The 27,134-nt window shown below is 41.0% G+C and overlaps 1 protein-coding gene across 1 annotated transcript in view; it reads right to left on the minus strand.

The window, feature by feature from the left end:
- PHF21B (PHD finger protein 21B) overlaps positions 1 to 27,134 on the minus strand; it is a 67,183-nt gene that overhangs the window by 21,649 nt on the left and 18,400 nt on the right. Inside the window, exons 2-4 of the mRNA XM_055809311.1 lie at positions 19,361 to 19,453; positions 5,399 to 5,749; positions 3,547 to 3,669 (exon numbers count right to left, since the gene is read on the minus strand). Coding sequence (XP_055665286.1) covers positions 3,547 to 3,669; positions 5,399 to 5,749; positions 19,361 to 19,453 — 567 coding nt within the window. The remainder of the gene's footprint in view (positions 1 to 3,546; positions 3,670 to 5,398; positions 5,750 to 19,360; positions 19,454 to 27,134) is intronic.

Raw genomic sequence — 27,134 nt, forward strand, 5'->3', positions numbered from 1 at the left:
GTGTATTCATTTGCATGTCAGACCTTGATTTCAATAATGTTCACTCCTTACATGTCTAAAACACCAGCTAGACACAGTGGGGGCTCCACACCTGAAGGGAAAAGATGAATATTTGATCCGAGATCCACTGTGCAGATCTGAGAAGAAAATTAGTCAACCGAATAGAATTACAAGCTTCATCTCACCCCCACCAAAAAATAACTTTGCGGCAGGATACATCTCAGCGCTCTGAGCAGAAGTAATAACAACATTTAGGTATAGAATCAGAAAGCTGGAACAGTTAACGTGCAATTGTATTTTCCCAATGGAGCACAGAATGCCTGTATTATCCGAAGATTAAACTGTGGGGGGAGCATACATTTGCAGACATCTAAAATAAAATTTTTTGAGTACTGGAATGCTTGCTAAACAATTTTCTTTCTTCATGCTAAAATTATTTGAATACATATCTAATTAAATGTAATGACAGCATACTTGCTTAACATATGAAGAGCCGTCATAAATGGACTTGATAATTATCTCACTGTTAAACACAGGAAGGGTTAGTTTTTATAGATATTTGAAAGATGGTTCCTTTTAAAAAAATCCCAGTAGAAGCCGTATTCTTTGTAACAAGCGCATTATATTAACAGCATATTTGTTTTTATGGGTTTCTGCTATTTCACACTTATGTAGCTCATTGGATTCAACTCAAAATACGACTTCCGTGGCAATGCTCTCCTTTCAAGCACCACAGAGTGTATTGTTTCTCTTCTGTGCCAGGAATCCACAAAACCAAGGCTTCAGCTCCTCCAGATTTTCAGTTCAAGCCTAACACTAGCATTTAGTTCACAATTGCAATGTGTCTCTCTTGTCCTTCTTAGGTGGGATTGAAAACACTGTTAACTAAATAGCCAGCACATATGGCAGTAATTTTTCTTTTAAATAAAAAACTGCTAGTGTCCCGGAAAATGTTGCTAGAAATATAAGCATTTAGCTAACATAAAAATTTTAAAACCTGAAAATTTTCTGAAAGAATTCTGTTTCTTTCTGTGCTGAACTCGGGTCCTTTTAAGAAAAAAACCCACACATACCCTAGGCATTTGCTCCCTGGAGGAGCAGCTCCCTTGTATAATACCTTCATTTCTTTGCAGCAGCCATTCTGCCAGGAGAAGGTGGACCACCAGGCGGGCAGTTGTGGGACCCCATCCCCAGCAGAGCCCTGCTGAGGGCAGGGAGCCAGCAGCCTGCTCCTCCAGACCCTCCTCAGCCCTGGGGGGCTGAAGCCTTACAGCTCATACCCTAGGAGAGGGCTCTGACCACTGGACCTGGGACACCCTGGGTGGTCAAGACCCTCCATTCTGCCTCTGGGGAAGCCACTCCACAGCTGGCCATCCAGGCTTCCTGGCTGCAACACTGCAGACGCAAGGAGGTTTGCTTTAGCCTAATGATGATGTCCTTGGGAAAGGAGAAATCTTTGGCTTCTGCAACAGGCGTACGTATTGCGGGGGCTGTGTCCAGGTTCACGGCTTCTCAGCAGAATGACCAAGACAGGAACAAAAGACAGTTATTACCCTCAGTCTTTTCTGTTCGTTCAGGTACGCTCAGTAACTACATATGGGATTCCTGGCTACTGGTAAGTCTGGTGAATTCTGGTTTATTTGTTTTAAATTTTCAATTTAATTTGTTAAAGCCCAGTCTGTCATGGCTAACATTTATGTAGAGCCATATAGGAGCTCCTGCCTCAGTTTTGTGCTTTGAAGACAAAGGTGTGAAGTGCCTAGAGCGCTTATTTTCTTTTTTAACGTATCATGGTATCTTTGCTACTCTCTGCCTTAAATTTGATCAACTGTTTAAAAGCGATGAGTGCTTTTAGAAATGTGCAGTATGTCTTTTCATGATGCAAAACAAAGATTTTTACAAAACCATTTCATTTTGTAATTACATGTTCTATTTATGTCATTACATGTATTTACACTAATTACGCTGTTAGTTCTAATTACACTAATTGCATAAATACATGTTAATCAACTAAAGTTTACTTCCAAAGAACAAAAGAAATTAACTCTAGACCTACCTATTTACGGCCATGAAGCAAATCTATTAAAAGAAAAGAACCATCACACTTAGGGGCATAACTTCAGCTTCCTACCCAGAAAATTATGCTTGCTGAGACCTCACGTTTACACAGTAGTTACGATGTTCTTGTTTACAAAAATGTAGTCAGGATATTCTAGTTAGCAATTTAATGAAAAGCTCCTTAAATTTATGAATGCTATACCAAAAAGTGTGCCCAGTCCCATGGTCTCTTCCCGCATCTCTCTAGAAGATTTTTGCTCAATATTCTTCCTGTGGGGATAAGTTACAAGCAAAGAAAAATGGATGCTTTTTTCTAGCGTTCTGTTTTTAAGCAGGATCTACTGGCCTTTCTGCCCATAAGGTGCTATACAACAAATAACCTTTGGGAAATACCTCCTTAAACAAAACAGGACCCTACAGTCCCATCATTCAGTTGCAATGAAGATTCATATCAGGATCAGATTTTAAACTTGGGAGGTTTCCTAAGCATAGTTCTGCACAGCTTCTGCATAAAGCTGTGATATTCTAGGCTAAAAGCCACTATTTATCCTTAACACTGTTTTAACTATACGAACCTCTTAAAATGGTAAAATAAATGACCACCCACATGCCTCAAGTAACATTATAAATTTATATTGTAATAATCCTCTTAAACCTACAGCTCCAAGGATGTTTTCATGCTAGACATTTATTAGACTAGTAAGGTTAAGATTTCACATGAGCTGAGCATTTCCATAATAGAAGTGGATTCAGTTTGTATAACTTCTCAAATTGCCTCAAAAGTACACACAATCTAATGTGAATACATCTATTCAAAACCCAAAATGCCTGTTAAAGAGAGACCCCATTTCTACAAGGACTTCGGACTTATATTTTTGGTTTATACCACAAATACAGTTCATGAAAGAGATTTCATCTTATAACCTGTTTTCAACTCTCTTACTCAGTCTGAAGGATTTTGATGTATTTCAGACTAGAAAGAATCTGTATACAAGTGGGAAGACAAGTACACAGCAAATGCAAGAAAGTGTACTGTTAAATACAATCTAAAATTCACAAGACTCATTACAAAGACGATGTAAAAGCTCATCTTACAAAAGAAATGTTAATTCAACCTCATACCCAGCCTGTAAACCAAATGTTACATACTTGATAACATAAAAGAAAACATCTTATGCTTGTACACACCTTTCACAAGAAATACAGCTATACCCATGCAAGGGGCCTAGATTTTTATGAGACCTACAATTACATTTTGTGACACTGGAAGGTTTGAGTGATGCAAACCATATTTCCCAGGGCACCTCACTGGCAGGGACATCAGCCTGATTACAGTGATTGGGTAGAGAGATGAACAGCTGGCAGAACTAAAAGCACAAATGCAGTATGCACAGAAAAATGTTCAGTATTGGCCCCCATAACTTAACCATACTGTAGCTCACTTATTTAAAAAAAAAAAGAAAAGAAAAGAAAAATAAAATGGATCACCTCTGGATTTTCCTCCTTTTTCTTTTTGGTAGCAGGGGGTCCCTGAGCTGACTCTTCAGGAGGTTTCTTTGTCTCCACTTTACTTTCTGTCTGGGTTTGGACTTGAGGCTGAATAATGATAACCTAAAAGACAATGTACAAATAACAGAAAGAGAATTCAGTATTTGGAACTGGACTTTTCTGCCTGAAACATTTGATTCTTCTTCGAAGGGTTACTCGATACCCCTACAGAAAACAAACGTAAAAGTAAAAAATATAAAGTCTGGGGTACTGAGGACAGGCTTTTAAATCCACGCTTAAGTTTCTAAAAAATAATTTTTATTGGTGCATTATAAACCTACTGCAGCCTAAGGGAGACACTTGATCAGTGCCTCTGAAAATTAGGACACTTTCTATTTTGAGGACTCCTGAAGCTGATTCAGCACCCTAGCTTTAACACTCAGGTTGTCAGTGATTTTAAGGTGTTTCCTTTGATTTTATTTTTCATACAGGTAGAGTAGATGGGATTACTACACATTCAAATCAACAGTGTGATCTCAGTCATCCCAGTGTTATTTCAGAGTAAGTACACATGGATGCGAAGGAACATACTCCTTAGTACTACTCATGTAACTGCGATCAGAGTTCTGTCCTCAGCATTTATGTGTTATGAGCAGTGGATGTCTAGTTTTGCATAAAAAAACTACATCTGTTTTAAAATAACACTAATTCTGGTTTAGAATCTATAGGAATTAATACACAGATCTCTTATACATGCATATATGTTAGTATATCCAGCTGCTCATATTTTAATTACTATATGAAGATTTACACAGTGCAGATAACATTATCTCAGAAGCTATCAAATTAAAAGGAATGAAGGACCACAGAACTACACATGTGACTACACCCATAATCAAAGATTCATGAAGGACTATGGAGGACTCAACTTGATGAAGGTTATTTGATTTGAACTCCAGGCCTTTTCCATCTATTTCATTGCTAACTTTCAATGTTATTTAATTGTTAGATACTTTATCTCAACTCAGTCACTCTAGAAGAGCATAAAAGCAACAGTTTTCTTAACTGGCAGCCAGTTTAAGTAAGAGAAAGCCGAATTATGCCAGAGAAGTGGGAAGAGATGCCTGCTTTTATTTACCTCAAAAGCCATCCTACATCCTGTATTATTTTTAGAACTCTATGAGAACCTGTGCTGCCAACAAGACCCAAAGCAGCAGGATCCCAGTAGCAAATTACAGTGAATGTCTGCTGGGTACGTTGGTAGCCTTTATTGGATCTGTTTCTGGTGTAAGAGTGATGAAGTTCTTGATTTAAAAGCTGAAAAGCAGTACAAAGAGGAAACAAGCAATTCATAACTTGATTTTTTCCTACCAATTCATCTGCTGATCTGTTCTGAAACCCTGAGCTCTCTCATTTCATTTCCAGGTCTTCCCCTGGCAGTGTAGAAGAGAGTGCCTGGTTATTTGATACACTCCCCCAGGGTCAGTCAATATGACTAGTACCAATGTAATTGAAGAGGAAGTCCGTAGGAAATTTGAGCCTGCACAGAAGTCAGGGATATTATTTGTGAGGATTGGTTTAACATAATGGAAGATCATATGGTCCCATTAATGTCAAGCTACATAATGATGCATTTTGTTTCTACTAAACGTATGCTTGTACACAGATAGATGTCTAATAGCATCCATGTGTCCCCTTAAGAATTTTGCCATTACTTTCACCAAAAAGAATGACTGACACCACTCTGCACAGGGCTGTGCACTCCCAGGGGAATATTCTGCTTGCACCTGCAATGTAATCCCTGTGTTTGATAACCAAAAGAACCAGAAATGGCATGAAAACCAGAACCTACCTTGCTGTCGGCACTAATGAGGAGTGGTTGCACTTTGATGCTATCGTTGACCACAGAGACAGTCGCGCTGGTGCTGATAGGAGTTGCATTGTTGGGGGAGGTGGAAATGATGGCGTACGCCACACCTGCACTGCTCAGAGGTGATGAAATAGCTGTAGGTTCGGTGACACTTTGTGACTGGCTGTTGGGCGTCTGTACATGGCTGACGGTGTTGTTGGCGGTTGGGAGGGCAGGGCTGGGGTTTTTGATGCTGACTACAGTTGCCTTCTGGAAGGTAGGAGGCTGCTTGGAAGGCTGATCTCTGCACGGGGAGATAGGGAGGCTGTCTGGAATCAGGGTCTTTGGCCTAACCTACAAACAGAGAGTTAGACGTTATTAGGCACAGCCTTACACCACCGTGAACAAACACTGCATACATGCACTCCTCCGGTACAATCTCTTAATTGTATTAACCATGGAAGAGAAGCATCTAGGCAAACATAATATAGCAACCCAAAGTAACCAGCCATACATTTACTTGTAGATATATTCCCAGCGCTCCTCAGCTGGGTCATTTTGGAGTCCTTAACTCATTGCTGAACAAGAAAAGAGGAAAAAGTCAATTCCCCTCTTTTATAAGCACACATCCATACAAAAGCTACTCAAGTCACATCCATTTCTCAGCAGGGATGTTTAAGCCAAAGCCATAGCAAAGAACAGAAACCCCAGACACAATAATTTCCCATTCAGAAGGACACAACACTCTTGCTATGAATTAAGGAGTGGGAACTGAACTGTTAAGGGAATTGTGGGAACGCATTTACAGGAACAGTAAGCATAGGCATATATACTGGTGGATCAGTGAATGAAGATCCTCACATTTTTAAGATGTGCCATGTCTAATGGAGAGGAGATCAATCATGCACTCACTCAGCTCAGCAAACAAAAAACAGGAGAGGGGAAGAAAAGAAACCCACAGCCAGCGAACTTCACATTTCGTTGCTGTAAGTAAAGAACCAGTTTATAGCCATGGGTGGATGCAGAAGGAACTTCCACGGATGGAGGGGGGAAACTGTTTGCCAAGATTTCCAAAGGCTGTGGCTTTACCCAGAGCCATGAATGATAGATGTGCACTATTGTTTTCAGCTAATGCGATGGGTTTCCAGTAGGGTAATTAACGTCACCCTGTCAACACGGCTCTGCCTTAAAAACATGTTAAGTACAGTTCCAGGACTGAAAATAAATAATTTAAACTGCCTCTCCTGAAGTTAACTTCACTTCCAGCTTATTCGTTAACACGGCCAGATAAAACAGTCGTTTCCCTCTGTGCTTATTTAGTCCTGTCACTTCTCACACCTTCCATACTGTGAAACAAAATGACAAGTTGTAACAGACAGACATGGGACGCAGCTGCCTGTGTCACCACACTGTAGTCTACAGGAGCCCTTCCAATGATGCTGACTTCAATCTTCAGCCTAAGCAATTTAATGAAAATGCGGGGATTTACTGATGTGCAGAAAATCATCTCCAAGGCTGGCCATCATCCTGTACCGTATCAAGGAGGAGCTGTACCCGTTTGTCCCCGCAGGGAATATTAAGCACAGCAAAACACATATCGTGAGTTCTTCGTGTTTTGGTAACTCAGACCCCAACTGCTGAAAGAATCCTAACACCTACAAGCAGTGCAAATGTGTATTAGAGGCACAGTCCTGCTCAGGAGTGTCTAACTGTCAGCAACCGAGGCAGAGGGAAGGTGAAGGAAGAAAGAGAGACAAGAGCAAAGAGAAGGATTTGCCTGAGGTCCTGCAGCACACTTGTGACAAAGCCAGAGAGCCACTGTATTTGGCTCACAACTTTGGGGTAATACTGGAAGGCCCCACAGACCCACTGGGAAATGATGCGAAACTATGCTAAACCGTGACTAACTGTATTCAAGATATGCTGACAGTAACTGATGGGGTTTTTGCTCTTTCTCCTCTATCCAATCACTTTATGTGATTATTGATTCATTTAGTTAAGATACCAAACAAATACCCTGGCCAAGGTGTTTAAGAGAGGGGTCTATAATTAGCTTCATATCCGTAATTAGCTAGTGGTCTTATTTTCAAAAGTACTGCACAGAGGATTGCTTTAAACCTGCCTTGGCCCAGGCATTCTGCAAAACTAAGGCTTCTAAATTAAACAACAGCTCAGCGCCATAGAACACATGATACTTCAAGCAACTTGTTCAACTAACTCTTGTATCAAAGTCAGTTATACAAGCAGATCTTGTAATATCTACTTTTACATTTTCATAGTAATACCCTTTCCCTCTTATGTTATACCTTACATAAGTCTCTCATATGTCAGACTTTAACAAATTGCTCATGCTCATGTGCTCAGAGACACGTGCACACAAATAGTATCATATTTAGAAAAGAAAGTCTGAGAAGCTTGGCAAAATACAGTTAAAACATATTACCATGGCTAAAAAGTCCAAATTTAAATCTCAGCTGTTTGGCTAAGATCTAAATTTTACCATCTTTCCTTAAAACCAAATAATTTTCTTTTAAATTGATATAACAGCTGTTACCAACAGAAGTACTGCAAACACAGATAAGCACACATATACAGAGAAAGAGAGAGAGAGAGAGAGAGAGGAAGGAGCAGTTCAGATCAAAGATTCAATAGAACAGTCACTGCGATCTTTAGAAAAAATCAAGTCTGACAAAAAAATCAGCTCAGAAGTTTTTCTAGCCAAAACCTGTCATGTAGTCTAACAGGATCTACTGTATCTGTCACTCTTAATTGCACTTCTATATTTAATCAAAAGCCTAATTAAACTAAATGCCTATATATATTCCAGCTATATAATTATCTTTTCTACCCTGCTACATATATATATTGACTGTCAGATGTAGCCCTTAATACACATTCTGCAAGTTGGGGGTGAATGCATATTACTTTGCTATAAAATAAGCTCTTCCTGCACAGACAATTAAACAGACTTAATTTTCCAAAGTAACATATTCTCCCCAAGCGTTGCATACTGAACTATCTGATATGCCTTACCAAACCGGTACAACAGCAGAAGATAAGCCGGGCGTTTTCTGCCACCGTGTGATACAAGGGAGGTATAGCTGTCCTCAGAGCCTTCAGCCTCTGCAAACCCCCTGGCAAGTCCAGCCAACGCTCTGAGGGCCTGTTTATTTGCAATTCCAGAATAATAAAAAGGGTTGACTATAGAAAAAGTTTCAGGTACTCCTGATTTAAAGCTAAAAATAAGTTAAAGTTAAAATAATGTTTATTTCTACAGCTTGCAGGCATGAATCCAAAGCAGAGACCAGGCATGGAAGCCCCTTGTGCTCTAACACTGATGAACCTTCCCTCCTTGAGTACTAACACCGAAAGTAAGCACTTAATAAACAGCCAAGTGAAAGACCTTTGGCAGAGTTTCACGTTAAAAACTGAAGTGCTACAGTAATCTGTGAGAATAATGGTGTCAGCTGGGAAGAAAAAAAAATGAAGGCAAGAGCTAACGTAAATTCCTTTTCCTCACGGCAAAACGGCAGCTCAGATTTGGGAGATGAAAGGAGGACAGTGGCACTAGCAGAAGTTTGGAAGTTGACAGTCATGGAAGAGGAAATGGAGAAAAACTAGGGCAGGGCACAGACTGCATTTCACATGCAAGGTATCAAAAAGACATTTCTACTGAAAGTAGCACAGGTTGGATGGCACCGGTCCCCATTACAAGAGCCACAGAAATAAAAGGCACAAAAGTTTAGCAAAGAAGAAAAGAGAAAGAATAACAGACAGTATGCATGTTACCAAGTGAAAACTGCAACTGTTGGCGAGCGCTGCAAATAACAATTCTCCTGTAGCTCAGCCCTTCTCTCCCCAAATATCTTTCATTTTACTCCTGACAGCTGTCAAAACAGAATGTGATACTACCAGGGCTCTAAATGCAGGAGAAGAGAGAGCTGCTTCTTGAATATAATGATTTCACAAACCCGTGTTGTTCCTGAGTTTCCTCAATACCCACAATAACAAAACCATTTGATTTTAGGCAGCAATATTCAGACACCCCTGGTACTTCCAAATAGCCTGCAGGTGAGCACACTGTTCAAGAAGGTATTCCCAAACCTGAGAATTCACTACGTGGGGGCTGTCTGCTTTTCAGACAGGGAAATAACACCGACCCCAATCCTGTGAGATGCAGAGTGCTCTTTTGTTCAGCAACCTCTAATTTCATGTATTTTAAAGAGTTTCAGATCAGAAGGGAATCAGCTCCTGTGACTAATATGACTCCTTGTATATCCCATATCATTAAGCTCCATCCAGATGTCCCTATATGAAGCCTAAAGGCTTCCATTACACTGAAACATCATTCCAGCTCTCAAGAGCACTAATTGTTGAATACCGTAGAGGCAAAGAAACTGCTAAGTGGCAGAGGTGGGAGAGCCTGATGTGTGTCACCATCGACAAAGGCATCTGTGATCATGGGCAATCTATTTCCTGAGCTACATCCCATCAGGTGAGCCACTCCCACGCTGTAGTAAAGAAGAAGAACGTAAAAAAGAAAAACTTTCACAAAATAAGCCCTCAAGATCCAACCTGAACAAGTAGAAAGGAAAAGGAGGAGAAGGGAAGGAAAGCAGACAATTCCTCCCATCTCTGTGGGCAATCCTATGCAGTCCTAGAGGACAGGATTTAATTAGAACAGTTATCTCTGTGCAGATCGGCAGGTACTATGAGAATTGTTAAGGGCAATTCTGGTAAATGTGTTCTCCTTATGGCCTAGTGAAGAAGGAGAGTTAACAAGTGCACTTCAATTACAAAACCAAAAGGGATCACTGTGATCCTCCCGCTCACACACTGGCCAAAGAATTTCTCCCAGCAACTGAAGACTGATTTTAAAAGAAAATACTCAGGACTTCTTAACGATGAATTCATCACGAGCCCCAATAAACTGTTATAATATTTTATGATGCTCATGACTGGCATTTTATTGAAAGGCTGAATTTGCCTAACTTCAGCTTCCAGTCCCTGGATCCTGTTACAGCTTTGTCAGCAACGCTGAGGAGCCCTCCCCCTCCCCTACATCAGATATCAGCTGGATCGTGCTCAGCATCAATCAGTCCTTCGTACTGGCAGGGCCGATCTGTATGAGAGTAAATTTTTCAGCTCAACGCAATATCACATTGCCTTTGAGAGAAAGACCATTATTCACACTTTATTTTCACTTCACCCTTGTACTCAGAGCTTAAAAACAAAAACTCAAAATGGATTTGGCACAATTCATATGTCACAGAGGCAAAGTGCTGGGAGCAGCAGACAGAGCTTTCATTCTTGAAAAGCTTTAGAGGATCACACAGAAAACATTAGCAATGGCTGATAAAATGAGTGCAATATGGGGTAATTATATCCTTCACCAGCATGAACAGATGCACACTGACTTCAGTAAAGCTGTGTCTATTTATGCCAGCTGAGGACCGACTCTCTCCCTCTTCCTTTTTAAATCAATAAAAACTATGCAAAAGAAAAGGCTCTGCATAACTTTACGGTGACGACACACCCAAAAATCCAGCTCGCACAACTGACCTGAATACAAGTGTTTCCAGCTCGGCTGATTTTTGATTCCTTTCCTGATAAGCACCTATTATCTTCAGCCTGGTCTGAGACCACAGTCAAACACAGTTTATTTTCTTGCCACAGGGGGAAGATTACAAATCACACGTGACTGTGGATCCACACACACTTTTCTTACTTCCCCTCGACAGGGCTGCACAAAAACAAAGTTACGCTTCAGTGTGTATCACGAGGAAACCCCAGGCAAGATGACTCGCTCCAGTGAGTCCTGTGTTCGCATACAACACGAGCCTCTCCTTAGGATCTACCTGGAATATCAGCCTGGCAAGCCGCAGAAGAATGCTATGAAATGCAGGACAAAGCCCAACCAATTTCTCCAGCCCACGTTTCCAATCCTGCTGCTCTGGACAATGAGGACCCCGGAAGAAATTTTAATCTGACTGAAACGCAGAGCAAATTTGAATAGACTTCAGTAAGGCCATAACTGCATCTAGCACCTCAAAACAAACTGTAGTCTCTCATTTTACATGCCATGTAACCCAAGAATCACCCTGCGGTATTTTCACACACGTTCAAATTACGTGCAGCACATCAGACATTTTCCACTGGATTGTACACCTAATGTGCTTCGGTACTCAATTTGTTAGTCATGGATAGCCAGCTTTAGTGTAAAGGTGACATACAGACAATATAACCCCTGTGCAATTTTTAAGATGACAGCTCTATTTCATTTAGTTTTCCTTCTTCAGCTTTGCTTGATACTACAGAAACGGAAGGTTTGCTGAGAGGGATTTTTGTGTGGGAATCCGCCAGCTCTCCTTCTTGTGGATGTTGGCATAAGGCAGTCAGGTGGGAGTTCTTTATTAAAAATGTTATCAGTGTTTTGAACACAAAACTGTATTTTCACAGGAACTTGACTGACTTTTGCTAATGAAACCTGCATTTTCTCCTCAGCTATACTGCCTGTATTTTCTGGTTTGGCATTGCTGCTGTTGAGTTGATTCGTTAAGTGGCTTCTTTCCATTTGCAAAGGGGAAAACTACCATTAAACCAGCAAATTAAAATCAATATTATTCAAAAAAATAACAAGTGGGGGTTGAAGTTGACAAGGTTTTCTCCTTTTTTTCCTTCTGCACAATGATGCTGTCCTTGACTATGCAGTTATCTATGTGCCTCTGAGGAAAGAATTTAATGCTTATTGTTTAGGATTACAATAGAAATATAAAAGCTAGACTGTGATTATACACACCAGTCAATATCTTACTTCCATTTCTACCCTTTTCAGTATTATGAGTTAGCTTGCTTCTCTCTCAGGTACTCATCTATGATTAACTTACTTCAATTTAAATATAAAGTGTCCATGAAGCCCTTAGGCATAAAGGAGTGAACATCTGTCTGCTTTCCTCCTATTTGTATACTTTCATAAGCGAGCGCTGGACTAATCCATGCAGCCAGGCATTCACCGGACTCAAACGCTGGTGTTACTTCAAAGACCATGGATGTCACTGTTTTGTGCTGTCCTTCACTTTAAGAGACTTTCCTGCTTCTAGACAACAATCACGGCACATTATAATGATTTGACTAGCCTCAACTCATTTACTAACCATAATAAAAAATTCTGGAAGATAAAATAATAGTTCTGTCTGCTGACAGCCTGAGCAAGATGGAAGCACACAAAAAGCTCCCACATCAGGAGATGAAAATGATGAGGTTTAGGGATGGGAAGCAGTGCAGTGAGTTCCTCCAAGCCTCTGATGAGGTACTGCAGAGAAAGAAAACCTTCCTATCCACACATCATTTGGCCAGAGGCCCACCGTGAGCTTGTGCAACTGGCACGGAGGCTCAGAGACACAGCACAGTCCAAATTCAAGCCAGACATGGACCTGAAGCCACATCATTCCCAGGGATGCAAATGGCGCCAGTGGAGAGAGGGGCCGCCTCTTCTCATCTTCCTGATACTGCAAAATAGCATTTGACATGGAGAGCCATGAGAGGTTTCACCTGGGAAAAAGGTACCATGTCAGGTGTTAAAATGGCTTGAATCTTTCCTGGGGGTTGTATAGATACCTTAAGCTCCTATGTGCAGACTGTCATGGAGATCTGACTTCCATGGAGGTCCTGTTCTAAATGTTCACAACACTGGTTGGATCGGAAGGTCTGAAGCGTCAGGAACAGCCAGTTCTGCTTCTCCTTCCCCACCACACTGGATCAGTTCTCTCGTTAAGAGCAGACAACTGATCGTGAAACTCAGCAAGTCAGAGGTAACAGAGAGGTACTGTGGAAAATTTGTGTCTGGGTGTAGTCCCCCTTGATACACCGTACGTGTTCATCTTTGCCCGTACTGCAGAAGACTGGATTTCTCATCACTGCCAACCTCTGGCACACCACCGTCCACAAGGAACAGTTCTTACTGCACCACCTTAGATACATCTTTGTCCATCTTGGCTGCATTACAGCAGTGTAAAACGCATACCATGGAGCACTGCAGATGCTCCAGCAAGCCCATGCCTCTCTCAGCTGCACAGGTTACCTATCAAACCTATCCACTAATGCATAACTGAGGTTCCCACAGACTTTTCAATAAAGTACTGTGTTTTCATCCCAATCTTCAGTGCTCTCCCTGTAAAGATTTAGTATAAAAGACAACAGTAGTCATGGGGAGTCCCTACAGCAAGGCTGATGCTCATATAGGAAAGCATCTCAAACTACTCCACAAATTAAGGGGACAAACCTCATCGCTTTCTACAATAAACATTTTCTGTATTATACTCCTCTGACAGAAATATATCATGGCATGCAATAAATAGTAGCCTGCTTATTAAAAATAAGCAAACTGATAAAAAGGAACCCTAACCAGAACCCTCAGCTGCATGCACTTCTTCCCAAAGGGAAAGGATGAGAGAAGAAATAGCTTACCACAGATGTTAATCTTTGTGCTTAACACATTACCGGAAGGTGCTTCAAATACAGTGACAAGCACCATATAAAAGTCAATATAGAATAAAACAGATTAACAACTATATTTATTAAGGGCTACGTTTTCAGCCAGGCCTCTGCAAACCTTTCTTTTGAAAAAGCAATTTTGTTTCTGTTTTCCGCACACATACAGTCAATGAATATTAAATACTGTTGCAAAACCTTTAGCTTGGTTATATACCATGCTGATTAAGTTACCTTGAATTAGATTATCTCTCTTCTTCACTAGCATTCCAACACATCCCTCTGGAAGCGCTGAGGGTTATATACCAGAAAGGTGCATGACATCCCTTAGGGGATTATAGTCCTTTTCTCCTCTGATATTGTAAGAACAACTTTACCCAATTCAATTATCCCTTACCCAAATAAACAATAAAGTGCTCTTGTCTCTTCATTGCACAGTTCAGTGTAACTTTTTATACAAACATGTATATCTGCTGGCTTTTCTATTTTCACAAAAGGCTGACTTGCATTTAGCTATATTTTTCCACTTCCTAATGGCTATGCACAGTCTTAGCACACTACTCTTACAAATAATGAAAAATTATGTGGGTTGTTGGGTTTTTTAGAGGTTTTTTTTTAGAGTTGCATGAGCAAACTGATACAGGCTTTGCCACAGACCAATCTGTGCAGTTTCTTCTACAGTACATGCTGGCATCACACAACCTGGTTTCTGTCTATAGGAGCTGTTCACCTTTCAACAAATCCTCCAGAAGCCCTATCACCGGGGGAGGCAGGAGTAGTGGTTGGTTTTGTACACACGTGAAGAGAATCAGCAGCTGTCAGTGGAACTGTGCTCATAAGAACTATGACAAGAAATTTTTAAAATGAGAACATGTGTTTAAGTTTTGGGAACATCTGGAGACCACAGTCTCTGGCTGGGCTCACACAGTACCCAATGATGAATAAAGACACAGTAATAAAACAGCCCCTTGACCCAGAGCAGCCTGCAGCCCACTGACTGAATTCAGACCCCACTGAATTATGCATATTAAAATCACTACGGAAGATAAAAAATAAGCAGCACTTGACAGCAGAGCTGGCTGGAGTTGACTGAAAACCAACCACGTTTCATCTAAAGCAGTTGTGCGTACCTGTTTCTTTTCACCACTACCCTGCATGGCAGCGCCACTGTAGGCATCTGCTACGTGACTCTGCTCTACTCTGATCAGCAGTGTCATGAGCAAAGCCATCCCGAGACCTGCCTTCAGCCAGGACTGGAAAACAGGTCAGGGAAATAGCATTATAATCTGATTTAACTGCTATTCAAATCATCACAGTCTCTCCATTAATTTGAACGAGAATTGGATTGAGACCAAATTACTGACAACAAAATGGGAAGTTTATTCTAATACCTTCACCGTTTCATTTAATATCTTCCATTCAAAGAACAGAAAATAAGATTTTCTTATTTCCACAGTGCAACTTAATTTTTATATAAACCAGTTCAAAATAGACAGACTGTCTGCACTGCATAACCCCAACCTGACAGAAGTCACCCCCTCCTTACAGTTGATGGGTGCCACAAAGTAGAGGAACAGCTCAAGAGCAAGAGGGTGCATCACCTGTGTGTTTGAGCAGAGGACCTCCAGGATCTGCTTCTCAGACTGCAGTGGAGAGTCTGCAGTTTCAACATCTCACCCAGCTAGAAACTTCAAAGGCCAAAATAAGAAGAAAAAGACTACCTGGAATTAACTTTGCAAACATCACAGCTCATAGCAGAAATATTCATTTGATGAAAGCAAAAATAATTTCATCTTCTGAAAAAATACAATTTTTTTTTAAAAAAAAGAAAAGATAAAAGGTCTGCCAAAAAGGCTTGTTTTGGCAAATAATGAATGCCTAAAGAAATATTGTTTGTATTGTGCAATGTACTTGTAATTAATGTTTGTTTGCTCACCATTTAATAGCAGTTCTGCACTAAGTGATGGGATTTTGCTGCCATTTGTGAATGTGCAGATTTTGAAACTTCATTCCCCATATGGAAGAGCTCCCAGGGGGTCATATCATAAACCCATTCAAATGAACAAAACAAATGACAAGTATCTGTACAAATGTGGAAAATGAGAAAGCCGCATGTATATTTTACGTAAGTATCGTTAGAGTGCCCTGGTTTACTTGTGTGGTATTTTCCTGCTTGACTGCACAGAGGTAAATCAAAAAAGAGGCTGTCTAGATGAGGAAGGTGAAGGCATCAAAAATACAAATCTCCTTTAGATGTGTTGAGGGGCCCTTAAATGGAGGAGTCCCCTGTTTCTTTCCAGCCAGCCTGGTAATGTTTATGCCTTTCATACCTACATCCAAATCTAAAGGGAGTCTGAAATCTCAAAAAAGTCATGAGACTGGCCAAAAGGAGAAATGTCAGGTAGCAATCGGTGTGCTGTCAAGAATGTGGATGCTGACCTGGATTAACCCCATTTGTCTACATGCATCCGAAACAGAAGTGCCATCCGTCTGGCTAAGAGTGAAGCTACCTCCAGACAGCGACTCAGAGATAAGTAGCCTTGTAACACAGCAGGGATCCCAAAAAGGATTGACCCAGGCCTTCCACCCGGCCATAAACAAGAGAGGCAGCACATACAGACAAGATTAAGGCAGCTTAGGTGATGGTCACTGTGCCTGCCACTGCCCTTGCACAAACTACACCTAGACTTAGCTGCTTGAGCAAATAGGCAGGCACACAGGTGGGCTTATCCGAGCCTTTGCTGCTATGGTTTCAGTGCTACTACGGCTCTACACAATCCACTGCTAAAGCTAAGACTTCGTAGCGATGGAGGTCAAGGAAGCTGCAATACCTTGCAGAACAGATGCAGCTAGAGCTAACATGCATGACCACTGACATTGTACTGCTTTAGTTCTTTGTGTGAAATACTGTGGACTTCTTGGTAGAGGGGTGATGAATATTGTTTTGTTTTAAAAAAGCTGTCCCTTTAATTTGCTGCTACAAGGGCACCCAAAGTAAATGTTTTTAGCAGATACCAAACTCAGTTGGACCCTTTGCGTTAGTATGCTTGGGAGACGGTAACAAAGCTGCCTCTCAGAAAGTCAGTCCTAGAACGGTAGGGTTGTGCCACTAACTCAGAGCAAGGTACAGAAGCCATGCTTGTCACCCAGGAGGGACAACAGGAGATCAGTAGCCAGCCTGCTCCATAACCAAGTCTGAAGCGTGATAGCTGAGACTACATGGACTGTGATAGGATTTAATTCTGCACATTTTCCAGCTCCTACTAGAAGATACTGTACGCCCCTCAATTGCCAAAATAATTTTTAATTTGGCACTTGTTTTCTCAGAGCTATGAGGAAAAGAGGGAAGAGACGTTCTTTACCATAATACCTTCATGGTATTACATGGCCTCATTTCCTGGCATTTCTATATTTCCATCTGAAGTTTCCAGTTCTCCTGGGCCACAGATTCCTACTGACCTTCAAGATTTGCCAGAGATGACTACGCATTCACCTGCAGTTATTACAAGGGAGAGCTTTCACAGTGACACAGTGACGCAGCTCACTTACAGTGGCCTCCCAGATCACCTGTATCCAGCTGTATCTGGTGAATGACAGCTTTACATTATTTTGATTCATGGCTATATTAAATGTATTTTGAAGGCACTTGAGTAGTTAGGTAGAAGCCAAACTTTCCACTTGTAGATGAAAACTTCATCTATCTCAAGACATCAAGCAGAGAGCTTTGAGGGGTAGAGGGAATTCCCCACTAGGAAACAATATGGAAATATTTATACTTCTCTGTAAGCTTTGAGTGGGAGAGGTACATACAGACCACGGTGAACTGCAAAGGAGGCCACAGTCTGTAAATGGGGCAGGCAGTTGCTGAAGAAGGAGGTATTGGCCTGTGAAAAAGGCAGAAAAAACTCAGAACATACGGTGTACCTCTGATAATGTGGTACTACACACAGCTGCCTACTTAATTTTTAGTTTTGACAGAAATGAGACAGCTATGTGGTTATTTCCCACGTTATGTATAGAAAATAGAAAATTCAGTGAACTATGGCTTAGGACTGCTGAGGAAAGGTTGGTGTTTCACTAGTGTTAAGTATGATTGCATAAACAGGTCTGAAATTGAAGACTGTGCTAGGAAAGGAGTGAAACGAAGTGAAATACAAACAAAAATATTGCCATGAGCTAAACAGCAAGACAGAAAGGATATGTGTTCTTTTCAAAAAGTTGAGGAAATCAGCTTCCTCCTTCTTCCAATTCTTCAGAATTGAATCTAACACTGAATGAAATTTTTTCTACTTAACAAAAGTACAGAACATTGATGCTTCTCTAAGTGCAGCATTTGCAATGCCATCATCATTGCTGAAACATAACCTTAATGATAAGTTAAGCCCCTGTTACAGGTTTTTCATCTGCTCTTGGAACCTCATCTATTTTCAGGAGCAATCTGCTCATCTTTGACACCCCAAAATGGCAGAAATCAATGTGTTATTATGCTGTAAGAACAACTGAAAAGCAAAGCCTTGAACTTGATAAGAAAACTATAACCTTCCTTTATGTTCACAACTTTGCCTTCCACAAAATGTAATTTAAAGAGAGAATTTAAGAACTTTATCTTGGAAATACTCTTTCCTCCAGGCAAAGTTAGCTCACAGATCTTCTGCTAGATTCTGCCACTAAGAAAATATTATGGGGGAGGGAGAAAGGAACAATAGGAAAACCCAACATTGATTTCAATGCTAGAAAAGTGTTCACATATGAGAAACAGGCCTCTAAGGGCCACATAGAGGGAAATATATTTATACTTCATAATCATGAATCCAAAAAGCAAACCATAGAACTGCAGCAAAACACTTGTTGAAAATAACATGCAAAATTTTTGGAAGAGGGCTGAAATGGGGAATAAAGTGTATGGTTAGGGAAATGGTGATGGATATTCAGAAAAGAAAACACTGAAAAGATTTCAAAAATCTGATTGTAACTCTCCTTTCACTCCTACCCAGCCAGTCTGGCCTCAGCCTGGCATCTGGGTTAGTTGAGCCAAAACTTTATACTGGGATAGACAGGGATAACAGAAGCAAGTTAGTAAAAGAATTGTGTGAGGCTAAATCTTGAACAGAAAGGTTAATGCTTCCACTACTTTTTTTAATTACAGAATTGCAGATCTTCACTTCTGTGATTTGTGATTCATCTTACAAAACTAAAGCTTACCTTTCACTGTATGCACTTTGTTCTTCCACAATGAATCTACAAGATTTTTTGCAGCTTTTCATTGTGCTAACAGTATGATCCCAGAAGAAAATGGATATTTTTTTTCCCTCCACAAACTGAAGAAAATCACAACTCTGCTGTTGAGTTCACTGAAGGTGAGTCTTTATTCAGCAAAATGAATGTGCTGACCTACCCAGGCCTGGGCACCAGACAGGAACAGAGTAGAATACATATAAAATTACACATATCTCCCTTTGGAACTGTATTTTGTACCTGAGGTAGCACTGCTGGTCCTTGTCCTGCCAACCTCTGCAAGGAGCTGACCTGAGGAACCTTAATGGGCACTGCAGTGATAGTTCCCAAAGTCTGTTGAAAGAAAAACAGTTGAACACAGCTTAAAACACTTGCACAGCTTCCCCAGATACAATGTGCCCGACTTAGCGGTTCCCCTTCCAGATCTTTGTGTCTTCCCAACTTATGACTGAAGGATACAGCATATCAGTCCATTTTAAGCCTGCTCTCTTCTGCCTGCAGAGTCAGAAACTCTTCCTTCTCTCTAACTTTCTCTACAGATAACTAAAGCCTATTGTCTCCTTAGAGCATTTGGCAATTCTGAGTGCGGCAGATACATCTCATTGTTTTGAATCTCATTGTTTTCTTGGTACACAAAGAAAATACAAGTGTGCTGCCATGGCTGAAGGCTGTCTAGGCACTAGCTTCAAAAGAGATCTGAATAAAGGTGAAACACACCACAGTGAAACTTCAAAACGTGCATTGGTGAGATAATGCATTTCATGGTAGCCAGGGTCACAAGAGAAGTTCACTGTGTCTTAGCAAATAGTAAATACTGAATTATTAAAACTGAAAGGTACCTATAAATCTACTACAGCACACTGTAACATGACATTCAGCTAAGATAACATTCATTTGAGCCAACACAGCAGCTATTACTATCCACATTTATTTTCTCTACTCACCCTTCTCTTAGTTCTGTAAAAAAATTATTCAGAGTTTATTTAAGATTAGGATAGGATAGGATAGGATAGGATAGGATAGGATAGGATAGGATAGGATAGGATAGGATAGGATAGGATAGGACAGGACAGGACAGGACAGGATAGGACAGGACAGGACAGGATAGGACAGGACAGGACAGGACAGGACAGGACAGGACAGGATAGGACAGGACAGGACAGGACAGGACAGGACAGGACAAGACTATTCCAGTTGGAAGGGACCGAAAATTATCATCTGGTTCAACTGCCTGACGACTTCAGGCTGACCAAAAGTTAAGGCGTGTTGTTAAGGGCATTGTCCCAATGCCTCTTAAACACTGACAGGCCTGGGGCATCCACCACCTCTCTAGGAAGGCTGTTGCAGTGTTTGACCACCATCTCAGCACAGAAATGCTTCCTAATGTCCACTCTAAACATCCCCTGGTGCAGCTTTAAACCATTCCCATGCATCCTATCACTGCATACCAGGGAGAAGAGACCAGCACCTCCCTCTCCACCCCGCCTCCTCAGGAAGCTGTAGAGGACAATGAGGTCACTCCTTCAGCCTTCCTTTCTCCAAACTAGACAAGCCCAAAGTCCTTAGCTGCTCCTCATAGGACATTCCTTCCAGCCCTTTCACCAGCTGTGTTGCCCTCCTCTGGACGCATTCAAGGACCTTCACATCCTTCTTAAACCATGAGGCCCAGAACTACACACAGTACTCAAGGCGAGGCCTTGCTGAACACAGCAGGATAATCACCTCTTTTGACCAGCTGGTTATGCTGGTTTGATGCCCCCCAGATGTGGTTTGCCCTCTTGGCTGCCAGGGCACACTGCTGGCTCCCTCACGTTGAGCCTGTGTCAACCAGCACCCCCAGGTCCCCAGGTCCCTTTCTGCAGGGCTGCTCTCCAGCTACTCCTCTCCCAGCTTACATCTGTGCCCAGCATTACTCTGTCCTAGGTGCAGAATCTGGCATTTTGACTTGTTAAATTTCATTCCACTAACCATAGCCTAGTGCTCCAAACTATCTAGATCCCTCTGCAAGACCTCCTGTCCCCAAGGAGAGTCAACAGCAGCTCCCAGTTTGGTATCATCAGCAAACTTGCTGATGGTGCATTCAACTCCTGCATCCAGACCGTTGACAAATGTGTTGAACAGCACTGGCCCTAGAACTGAGCCCTGAGGAACACCGCTGGTGACTGGTCACCAGCCAGATGTAGCCCCATTCACTACAACTCTTTCAGCTCTGCCCTTCAGCCAGCGTACCATGAACCTGCCCATCCCACAGCTGGACAAGTTGTCCAGAAGGATGCTGTGCGGGACAGTATCAAAAGCTTTACTAAAATCCAGAAAAACTACATCCCCTGCCTTCCCTTCACCCACTAGGTCGGTGACCTTATCATAGAAGGATATCAAATGAGTTAAACAGGACTTTCCTTCTGTGAACCCATGCTGACCATGCCTGATGATCGCATTATTCTTTAAATGCCTTTCAATACTACCCAGCATAAGATACTTCAGGTAGCTTCCTTCTATGGGCAAATATATTGCTGCATTCTACATAAAGGTTACTTTCTAGATGGAGAAGTGATACTTGCTAACCCGGTATTATCTTTCACCCTTGTGAATACAGTTGGATACCGAGAGTAAGCAAATCATGTTTCTGTAATACAGAGTCAAGTACACACAAGTTTCCTCCCTACCCCCAGATTTCTGTGCCTGTTAAGCTCCAATCCTTCGCTGACTTTTCATCTACCTGTAGTGATACAGATAACCACAGATGTATATTTATGCATTCTGTTATAGATGGTCTGAATGGCACCTCTTTTTCAAGCCTCACCAACAGAGGCTCCTAAAATACTGGATCCGAGATGTTGTAAATAACGTGTGCTTTATTTTTTCTATTAAAAAGGACACACAGCCTATGAATTTAAGATTGGGCCATAGGTCTAAAGAACATAGCTAAATTTTCCCCTTCAACCTCTTTCATTCCTTCATCTCCGATTACAGTTCATATTTTGGTTAACTAGCCAATATTCTTAAGGTAAGATTTTATAACTTCTATCTAACATTTCTTAATTGCTGTTGGGACAACACGGCAATATAAGCAAGCAGACGATTGTCATTATAACAGCGAGAGACACTTAAGTCACTGATCACAAAAACTTATCAGCCTGCTAGAAATAATTAATAAAGACAGAAAAATCGTTTCAGCTGAATTCTTCTAAATTTAAATCCTCTTAAAACAAAAGTATTGGATTACAGGCAGTAAGATAAAGTATGAATATTATCCCAATCTGGTAATAAAATCTGTCAATAAAAAGGAAACTATAATGTAATCAGCTCAAGGAAAGCGAAACTGTACCAGGTCCATGCTGTATGTTCTCCTCAGACCTCAACAACAGAGTGGCAAAACAGTCTGTTTCATTCTAACTACACTGTTTGATAAGAATACCATGCATTTTCATGCAGAATATTTTTAATAAACTTGTCCTACAGAGCTTATATTTTTAACTCTCCTACTCCTCTTGGAGACATTTGGGGGTGTGATGTTATATATTCGGCAAAGATTAAAATTTGCATAAGATTTGCCAGAGTTAAACAACAAGGAGAGCTGTACAGTTATAAACACGCAAGACAATTTTGCCTGAGTAGTCATGGATTATCAGTACCCTGGATTATCCATGGAAAAATATACTCCATTAAAATTCTGTCTTAAGCCAAGGACAGGGGGAGCAGAGAAAGCGGCATTTCCACCCATGGATGCCAGAACAAGTAATATGTTCCTGCAGCAGTAAAGGTATTGGCAGCAGAGTGAGGAACAGAAGGAGGTATTTCACCAGTTATCCTTATACAGTGACACATGAATAAAAACAATGGGAAAGATACTATAAACCACCTGAACGAATTACTTCTTTGCCCTGTCTTACCATATCACAGCCTCACACATTGGGAAGGAAAACATGATGAATTCCTGCAGTCTAGAGAGGAGAACTTGAGCTGCCACCTGCTGCCATCACCACTTAGACACAACGTCCTGCTTTATATTAACATGAATTAAAATTAATTCAGATCAGTGACTTGCTTGTTAAGGTGACTACCAAAATGAACTTTCCAACCCACCCTACAGGAACTGAAAGTTTATCACAAGTATGATCCACATTTTCCCTCCATCCCAACACTGCTTGCATATAGAATGAGATTCCTTTCACAATGCAGAGAAGCCTGAGTTTTCCCTGGAAACACCAGGAGCACCGCAACTTCTCCTGGGCTGCAAATATGCCCTCTACAAGAAGTTAAAACAAGAAGTTCTTCCTTCTGGAAGGTCATGCTTAAAGTGTGGCTGCACCTCTTTTCATTTTTAGACATGCCACCTCTGACCTTGAACACACATATTCTGATATTTCTACTCCTACAGAGACATGTGGATTTTAAGGATTTTCAAACTGCCCAACAGAATACCATGTATTAAAATATGAAGCGCCGATACTGAGTGAAATTGGGAATTGACTATAAAGATAAGAATCAAATTACTCAGAAGTTAGATAAGGTACAGTTATCAACTGGTAGGATGCACAAAAACTCCACGTCTGAGCAACAAATCTTATTTCTTGTACTATTTCAAGTACAAATCACAAGGGAAAAAAACAACAGACCACCCCTGTCTAGAACAGGATGCCTCTGCCCTGTGAGGAAGGGGCTCATCTCAGCCTCCGAGTGCATCGTTGGGCCAAGTCTGTTCTGTGTTTCAAAACACTGAACGATTGAGAAGGAACGGGGATGAGAGAAGAAACAAGAAGCGCCGTAAAACTGCTCTGCACTGTTCTCTTAGCATCACTTGAAGGCACAGCCAGGATGTACAGTCTGTGGGTATCCGGGAAATGAACTACCATTAGTTCCGTCACCTGCATTTTCAAAAAAATTGTCAGATTTATTTTCCTGAAGTAGAAGTTCTGCAGCAATCTCGAGAGAAGAAAAACAAATGTTTTTTGGTTTTGTGCATCCTACCAATTGATATGGCTTTCTTAGGTTATGAAATTTTCAGTGACAAAGATGCAGCCTCCTGTTTACAAACAGTTTTATAGTAATGATCTGTTATTTAATATTCAAGGAAACCATCTCAGTATAAAAATCACATGGCCAAGGGAAAATTCAAAACTTTAATCTCACATTAATAATAGCACTGTAGCATGTACAGACAGACAGATATCTAAGAATCTGTTTTACTTTTCACTATTTAAATTGTTTTGTTATTGTTTCCCAGCTTGAGCAATAAATTGTTCAAGCTGTTGTATCAGCAGAATTCAATGACAGAAACCTCTGTACTTCTCCTGTAACACATTTCATCTGTTATCTCAAGGTATTTCACCTAGGTCAGTACTATTGTTTCCATTTTAGCGATGAAAAAAATTGAGATTTAGAGGTAAAATAATGTTGTCAGGGCTAGACTGTTGTGCAGGTGGAAATGCAAGCCAGACTTCTTCCTTCCAGTGTCTCATCCATGTGACTGATCTTCACCTCATCAGTTGATGTAGAGTCACATCTGGGTCACCTAATTTTTAGGTCAGAATTTAATGATCAGACCAGGATGTCTCCATGATGATGGGCAAAAGAGGTGAAGTATGGCACAGAGGGAATCGCAGTTGCGGTCTCTGCAGTGAAGGAGGTGCAGGTGCTGGAAGGGATGGTTGGGCAGTTTGACTGGGTACGTTTTCCAGTGCGTTTCAGAGCACTGCTTTGTTCCAGTTTAAGTGTTAAATAAACAGGCAGATAAAACCACTTGCCTGGCAAACAAAAAAGCAAATGTCCTTATCTGATGTTCTTGGCCAGGCAACCAGAACTAGACAAACTCCCCATGGCTCAAGCGACAACAGGACGAATACTGCTCACACTCACTTTAAGACTTCAGTTCTAGCTGGGTCCACAGCTCCAGCCCATGGGATGCAAGAGGTGAGTAATCACAATACCTTCCCCCCAAAAAGGAAAATAACCTTTTTTTTTCTCCTTATAGCAGTGCCACCTATTTTCACTCACAAACTGCCCAGGCTTGCTACGTTGAGCCTGGTGGATCAAAGACCCGTCACTCAATAATTCCACGCTATCATTTTCATCCATGTGGGCCATTTTTTTTTCCTCCTTCCTTTTTTCCAATTTGTCCAAAGAGCAAGCTGGTGCACATTCTTATAAACCTTTAATTAACAAGCTGAAAAGACATTTTTCTGGCAATGCCTGACCTTTAAGCACTTTGTATGAATTTATCGATACTAGCAGAAACAATAATTTAAAAGGTTATTTTATGAGTGCTGGATAGTTTATGGCAGCACTTTTGTCAAGATAAATGAGTTTCTTATTTCTACATTTACAGCTCTAAGCATTTTAATAATAAAGGTCCATAAAAGTCAAAAGATAACTCCAAATCTCTCCCTTATCTAAGTCTACTTGGGCTTTTCTGGTGACCCCCTGAAACACCTACAACGTGGAGGGAGCACTGCAATGTGCAGTGAGGGGGGAAAGCGAAGAGCCAAGTTTCAGTTTGCCTCAGAATTGTTTTGATTTGATTGTAGGCATGTAAGCCAGTTTTACTATCTTTATGCCAAGATGTTTTTTTCAAATAAAAAGAAATTAACCGGGTGTATTTCAGACTGTCTAATTCACTAAACTTCACACCTGGCAGCACTTGTTATCCTAGGCAAGCACCTGGGAGCTTGTGACCCCTTGCTAAGTCCTGCCTCCAGCCCCTGCCCCAGCCCCAGACTGGAACAGGCACCTCAGCCACTGCATCACCTGCTGCAGGAGTTAATGGCTAACGAACGCATATGGCTGCTGCCACACAAACCACTTCCAAACCCCTGTCTTCAGCGACCTACACAGAGCAGACAGGTATCTGATGTGTCAGGACACCTTTTTTGCTGGAGCGATCCATAGATGCCCTTGTTCAGGAGCTGCAGCAGGCCCACTGTGTAGGGGACCCGCAGCCTCAGTTGTTGGGTAAGTGTCACCTAGTAGCCATGCTCCAAAGGGTCACATTTTGAATTGCAAAAGCAGGTGAAAAGATGCAAATGGAATAATCTTTTTCAGTGGTCAGTTTACTCACTAAGAAAATAATAAAGATTTAAAAAAAAGAAAAAGAAAAAAAAGAAAACCAACCCCAAAGCCTCAAAACAGGACATAACTGCACTTAAAAACAAACCAAAAAAAGCAGTTCCTCCCATGTAACAAGAAGAAAACAAAAAATTTAGAAGATATTGCCAAGTGTGGTTAAAAAAGAAAACCACTTCTCGCTCTCACCCAACAGCATTGTAACTACTTGCTATATTCCCTCCTCCTAAGCTTCTCCTACGTTAAATCAACACCATCCCTAGATTAAGGCTCTCAAGGACAACTGAGGGATAGAAGTGTGGGGACAGTGGCAAGTAGAAGACACAGAACATGAAACAAAGAGTGAAATTATGGTGCGGACAGAGAATAAGAATTTAAAGGATGAAGAGTAGAGATGGTTAGAGGATAAAAGGATGCCAAGGCAGAAAAAAGGATGAGATTTACATTGTCAATGATCAGACCACGGGCCATACGTTCACTTTCCTACTATTATGTTATGACTTCATTAGTCAATGCCTGAGTTTTTAAATCCATGACATGCACATTTGTGATTTTAGTAAACTTCTCCATTTCAGCCCTGAATGAATACACACATATCTCTATATCTCTCTACAGATATTTACCTTTACTTTATTGAAAGTTACTTACATTTTACTCAGTTTGGGTAAATATATTTCTCAGACCATTGCTATGTTTCCTTTGAGTTATAAATTCCTTTCCACCCCCATTTGGATGTATTAACAAACACTTAGGGACCTGTTCCTTCATTTCATCATCCATACAAACCCATTGCTGAGCTTGGGTACATAAGCACTTTAGGATTAGATCACAGATGCAAAGCTGTTAGGGGACATGACTCTCCTCCCGTTCCAGAATTACACCAAATTACACCAGTATGGGTAAAATCACTAAAGTCAATCACTGAAAAGAATCAGACTCAATGAGGAACAGA

The sequence above is a fragment of the Falco peregrinus genome, chromosome 6 (assembly GCF_023634155.1).
Source record: "Falco peregrinus isolate bFalPer1 chromosome 6, bFalPer1.pri, whole genome shotgun sequence".
NCBI lineage: Eukaryota > Metazoa > Chordata > Aves > Falconiformes > Falconidae > Falco > Falco peregrinus.